This window comes from Sitophilus oryzae, unplaced genomic scaffold (assembly GCF_002938485.1).
Source record: "Sitophilus oryzae breed Bouriz unplaced genomic scaffold, Soryzae_2.0 scaffold_1416_pilon_pilon, whole genome shotgun sequence".
NCBI lineage: Eukaryota > Metazoa > Arthropoda > Insecta > Coleoptera > Curculionidae > Sitophilus > Sitophilus oryzae.
In genome coordinates, this window is record NW_022146078.1 from 1 (window position 1) to 6,675 (window position 6,675).

A 6,675-nucleotide genomic window follows, 5' to 3' on the forward strand; every position below is an offset into this window, starting at 1 on the left:
GACTTAACTTAAGTAATTTTGATGTTTTTCCTTCTGTCGATATTGTGGGATGCAGACTTGTTGTTGATCGTGCTACTTTCTGTATACTTGCTTTGTATATACCTCCTAATATGCCAATTAATTTATATTCGGAACTATTTCAAGAAATGTATAGTTTAGAAGTTCTTTTAAGTGAAAAATTTTTGGTGTTGGGCGATTATAACATGCCTGATTTTCTTGATGTTAATAATTTTAGCGCCAAAAAACAGTTGGTGACTGAGTTTCAGTCATTTTACAATCTGAAGCAATGCAACTCTGTCTGTAATTCTTTGAACCGCATACTGGATCTTGTTTTCTCGAATTTTGACTGTGTAATTGTGCGCGATAATAATCCCCTTGTTGCTGAAGATCTTTATCATCCAGCTCTTCACATCACTTTTGAAGTAGATATTAAATCTAAAAAATTTGTTCAGAACCGAAATGTAAAAAGATATAACTTTAGGAAGGCAAATTATATTGAATTGTATAATTCTATTCTGGAAACAGATTGGAGCTTTTTGAATATGTGTGAGGATCTGGATATGGCTATGGATCTATTTTATCAAAAAGTTTATAGTGTGTTTGACTTGCATGTACCTTTATATAGAGACTATAAAAGAAAATACCCAAAGTGGTATGGATCGGAACTGATAAACAACATCAAACTAAAGTCATATAATCTTAGAAAATACAAACAAACTAATTTAAATATTTATTTGGTGGAATATAAGAATTTGAGAAAAAATATCAAACTACAGATAGACATGGCATATAAGAATTATTTAAGTAACATACAAAATTCAATTCATGATGATCCTAACGTTTTTTGGTCATATATTAACGCGAAAAAAGATTGTACAAGAATTCCTGGAAAAATGACTTATGCGGATCAAGAACTTGATACACCGGGTAGTATTGTGAATGCTTTTGCTGATTACTTTGGCAGTGTATACCGTACACCTAGTGTTCAAGCACTGAATGGAAAATATGAGGGAAACACAAGTGGTGATATTTTTAGCATGTTCTTTCTTGATAGCAAGGATGTTGAAATGGCGATAAAAAAGCTTAAGCCTAAATTAACATCTGGTTATGATAATGTGCCAGCATTTATTGTTAGAGATTGCGGCAACGTTTTTGCAAATCCGCTTAAAACAATTTTTAATATTTCCTTAAGATTGGGAACTTTTCCTACGATATGGAAAACTGCTAGAGTGTGCCCTATCTTTAAAAATGGAGATGTGTCTGATGTAACGAGTTATAGACCAGTTGCATTGCTGTCGAGTTTTGCTAAGGTATTTGAGATCGCACTGCATGGTCGGATCTACTCAGCTACAAGGAATCTACTCTCTCCCTATCAACATGGATTTGTGGCAAATAAATCGACAGTTACTAACTTGGTGACGCTTTCCCAGTTTCTTTCAAATGCTTTGGATAATAATTACCAAGTTGATGTGATATATACTGATATATCTAAGGCATTTGACAGAATTAATCCTAATGTTTTTATAAAAAAGATTGCGGGTCTTGGTTTTAATAATAAATTAATAGATTTCTTATTTTCATATTTGATTAATCGCAAGTATTTTGTTTCATATAACGCACACATGTCGGATTGTTATCATGCAAGTTTGGGGGTTCCACAAGGATCTAACCTTGGCCCACTAATATTCTTATTATATATTAATGACCTTACCTATTATTTGGATTGTGAAAGGCTACTCTTTGCTGATGATTTGAAAATTTATTGTTTAATTGAGTCTGTGAATGACTGCCAGCGTTTACAGAAAAATTTAGATCGTGTTAGTAGTTGGTGTGAGTGGAATGGGCTTCATCTAAATTCAGCCAAATGTAAAGTGGTGACATATTCGAACAAAAAAAACAATTTTCGATTTGAATATCGGGTGAATAGTCAAGTTTTAAGTTGCGAATCTACAATTAAAGATTTGGGAGTAACGTTTGATACAAAGCTCTCCTTTACTGCCCATATTTATCAAATAAAGAACGACGCCACAAAAATGTTGGGGTTTATAATTCGAAATTGTAGAACATTTACTAATGTGGATTGTTTAAAGGTTTTATATTACTCTTATGTCAGATCTAAACTTGAATATGCTGATATAGTATGGAATCCGCATTATGATGTTCATAAGAAATTATTAGAAAACACACAAAGGCGCTTCTTGAAATTCTTGTTTTATAAGAGCAGTGGTTCCTATCCTGTAAGGGGTATTGACGAGGGCTTATTATTGAGTCAGTATGACGTTCAGTCATTAGAGGTGAGAAGATGTTGTCACAATATTAAATTTTTACATAAGTTATTAAACAACTTGATCGATAGCCCATACCTACTGCAACAGCTCAAATTTGTGGTGCCTAGGTTGGAGTCCAGGAATAATGTCACATTTTATATGCCTTTTCCTCGCACTAATATCGCATTAAGATCTCCTTTATATTCTATGTGTAAATTATATAATTCAATAAGCGCGAAATGTGATATTAGTGCTGATTCAGTGGATTCTGTGATTCGCCATCTTTGCGATCATTTTAGCTCAATATGCTAATTTTCTTTGTGTTCATATAATGTTTGGTATCAACTCTACTATCAATTTAATTTGCTTTTTATTATATAATATATTTTTTCTTTATATATATTTTTTGTGAAAAGGTTTTGTATCAGCTGTTAATATTGATGAATTTGATTTATGACTATATGATGAATTTAATTCTATTTTTGTTATATGTTAGTTTTTTATATATTTTTTGAGTCAACTGGTGAATTTCTGTTTTTTTTTTCTGATTTAGCTCTGTAATTGGGATTTCCTGTTGGGCTAATAAAGTATATTATTATTATTATTATTATTATTATATTCAGCGCCTGGCTGACTAACTGGAATTTAAATTTCCCGCTGAGGATTCAGGTGGTAGCTCTGCTATAAAAAATGCCAAGTTGCCACATTTATTTATTTATTTCCTGACATTATCATTCGTTTTGACACTTTAATTTTGTATTACGAGTTTTTGGTTTAAATGAATTGTGTTGTGATACTTTAAGCTTAGAATTTTTTACCAGCAGAACTTGCAGATCGAACATTGAATCTTTTTAGAACCTCTTTTAGTGCGAAGTGTACAAGATAAAAAAATCATCTAACCAACTTTATTAGAATATTTTGAACGGGAAAGCGATAGTAATGGCCCTTTATGTCCCTTAAGTGCTGTTAAGAAGGTGAATTTTGTTGATGTAAATAACTGTTTATATATTTATAATAAATTTATTTTTGTTTCCTAAAATATTTTCATTAAAAGAAAATATGTAAAAGTGGGCAAAAGGTGTGTAGTTCGTGAACGAACTAGTTCCAATGAACTATTCCGACCCCGGAATGAAAGGAACTAGTTCCTTTTTTCTCATAGAACTAGTTCTTCAGGACCTATTCCGAGATCGAGACTGTGTATATACAGGAGTGGAGAGTGCCAGGCGTACATTATCGGATCCGGACCTAGAGGAACTAAATAAAAGACTAGTTTACGTACGTACAGTTCGGGCCAGCGCGATCGATGCTAGGCAGGAGTGGGGAGTGCCAGTCGTATGTTATCGGATCTGGACCGAAAGGAACTAGAGGAACTAAATAAAAGACTAGTTTACGTATGGATCAGCCAGCGCGATTGATGCTAGGCAGGCGTGGGGAGTGCCAGCCGTTTGTTATCGGATCCGAACATAGAGAAACTAATCGCGGCGTAATTACCACAGAAAATTGTCGTGGATACAGTTTTTGATTTTTAGTTTGTTTTTTAAATATTTTATGGGAATGTTTCACTTCAGACTCCAAAAATTAAGAAATATCTTATAAAACGAAGTAGGTATTCTGAATTTTTAGACAGAAACAAAAAGCTTGAAGTGAGGAAAAATGCAATTTTTCGTAAAATTGTTGTAATATTTGCTCCAATTGATTTGTGATATAGTTTTTTAAACTCTGATTTGAGTTTCTTTTTTATTTTTTTTATCTGCAATAAAACTTACCTATATGTTTTTAACATACACAATTACACGTCTCGTTATATCTCCGTACATTATAAAAATTATACAGATCATACTGTGAATAATTCTGACTGACAACGAAACGCATTAGCAAGCAAGGGGGATGTCAATGTTAGTCGAGAACTATTGTGAACTAAAGACCTAGTTCAAGGAACTATTCCTCTGGAGGAACTAGAACTAAGGAACTAGTTCCTCCCAATGAACTAGAATTCCCACCTCTAGTTCAGCTAAGGAACCTCGTATATTATAAAGTTTTTTTTTAAATTCATGTGGACGTGTTCCAAATGAATGACCTTTTACCTATTCGAGTACGGCTTGACAAAGACCCGCTACACTCGGTCCAGTTCACGTGTTAATCTGGGCCGAAAAATCAATCGATGAAAATTGGGGAGAAGCCGAGAAAACCGGCTTTAATTAAAATTCAATTCGTTCTCCAGTTTTTTCCTCTCAGCTTCCGGTATATTGGATCGACCCTTTTTTAGCTTGGAATTTTTAGCTTCGCAATAGTTAGGGAATTATTCACTCCTTTCGGGATATAACTCATTTACAAAGCTACCTGTTGCATTGAACCAGGCTACTTTTAGACCGTACTTTATTTCGGAATGGTTTTTGACAAAACATTTTCTATTCATCTATTCAAATTATTTTCTTCAAAGAAAACTAGATATTATTTTTTTTTTAATAGTTAGAAACGTTTAGTTATTATACAGTGTCCTACAACAGTGCTTAGATTTAGGTAAAATATGCTATAAATACAGGATATGTCATTTTTTTAATTCCACAATAAAATAAGATTTTATTTAAAAAAACGAAGCAAAATTATTTTATATTTTAATATACAGAGTCCGGCAATAGTGCGTAGGGCATCTGTAGCTCCTATAATAATAAGAACTTAGAAATTTTGTTTAAGTGCAGACCTTAAGTATGTATTATGATGTATTTCAGGAAAATATTTTAACTTGTATATACAGGTTGGTTTAAAAATATGTGAGTGGTTAGTGATGGTTTTTTTAATAGTATCATCCTGTAGAAGTTAAAATATTATCCGGAAATACATCCTAAAAGTTGATTCTCACTATACCTGCTATATCAGCTCCCTTCCGTTTCCCTTTCGTTTACATAATATATTATATCATGTAAATGAATAGGGCAATGCACACTATCCGTTTCGTTTCCCTTCCGTTCCATATCCTTTCCTTCCATACATTTTTTTGGCGGACGGACTGAAGCGTATCGGAAACAGCGTTGTCATGTTCTTACATTTGTACCAGATCTGTTAAAATTTTGCTGATATTTATTTATTCTTTCATCTCTTAATTAAATCTATTACCTTTTTCAAAAGATACAAATTTTTAAAATAAAACTTTCGTAATGACATAAATTAGGATTGATTGATGAATTCAATTGTTTTTGGCCACTTACTGTTTCACCAGAAATGACTACAAATTTAGATTTTTAAATGGCATCCTCGGTATTTTTTACTTTATTCGAGCGAAAATGACATTCTCAATAGAATGACATATCATATGTCAACTTTTGACATTTTTGCTTAAAAAAATCGTATTTTAAATTTCAATCTAGAGTGCCATGGCTGTGTTAAAAACATTAATTTTTAATCAAGGAGCCTTGTAAAATAGATTAGATCGTCTAATGTTTTTAGTGTTTTGTTCTGACCGGTTAAAAAGATGCCCAAATCTTATTTTTAATTATATCTCAATTTTTTCACAAATGGAACGAGGGTGGCTCATTAGCATATTTCGAAAAATTATTTTTTTACGAATAATTTGGTATTACACACTTGGTATTTCGAGTCAAGTTGTGGGGATGAACCGCCGTGTTACAATTTCAAATAAACCATATGTGAAAATGTCAAAAGTTGACATATAAAATGTCATTCTATTCAGATTGTCATTTTCTATGGAAGAAAGTAGAAATATACCGAGCGTGCCATTTAAAAATCAAAAGTTGTAGTCACTTCCGGTGAAACAGGAAGTGACCAAAAACAATTGAATACGTCAATCGATCCTATTTTATGTCATAATATTCTAACATACCAAATTATCGTTTTTTTTTTCTGAAAAAATAAAAAAGTTATAGGGGGTGAGCCACTTTTGAGACGCACCCGGTGTAATATAGTGTAAATATCCTGTTATAATTTTAGAGTCATTTTTTATATAAAAAATTCAGGAATGTATTTCATTAAGCATAATCCGTCAATTATAAAATACAGGGTGAGTTTCCTAGGGTGTTCTCTATGTGTATCTCGGAAACTACTGGAGATAGAGAGTCAGTTAAATGGGTTTTTTTAATTGCAGTTTTGTGGGGTCATAAATATGCGCCTTTCAGATTTTCGAAGAAGTTCATGGCTTACTAGATATTTCGAAAAAAACAAATTTTAGCTATTTTAAAAATTGTCCCCAATTCCATTATAATCTATTTTAGACAAAAAGTTTTCAGATAAAAGTTGTAGATAATCACATCCTTAATGAGATTGTGTTCTCCGATTTCTTCTAAAGCCTGTCATTTTTGGCATATGACACAAACATATGTTTTTTTAAATGGAAACCATAGTTGGCTATACAGTTTCGAGGATACTTTGACCCATGAACGTTACTTACGTTTTT

At 32.3% G+C, this 6,675-nt stretch overlaps 1 protein-coding gene across 1 annotated transcript; it reads left to right on the plus strand.

The window, feature by feature from the left end:
- Positions 1-146: 146 nt before the first annotated feature.
- On the plus strand, positions 147-1,493 carry LOC115876163 (the record flags this gene model as incomplete). The annotated part of the gene is made up of 1 exon (XM_030891847.1): positions 147-1,493. A coding segment is annotated over exon 1 (1,347 nt), but the record flags the coding sequence as incomplete, so codon positions are not given.
- Between the last annotated feature and the right edge of the window lie 5,182 nt (positions 1,494-6,675).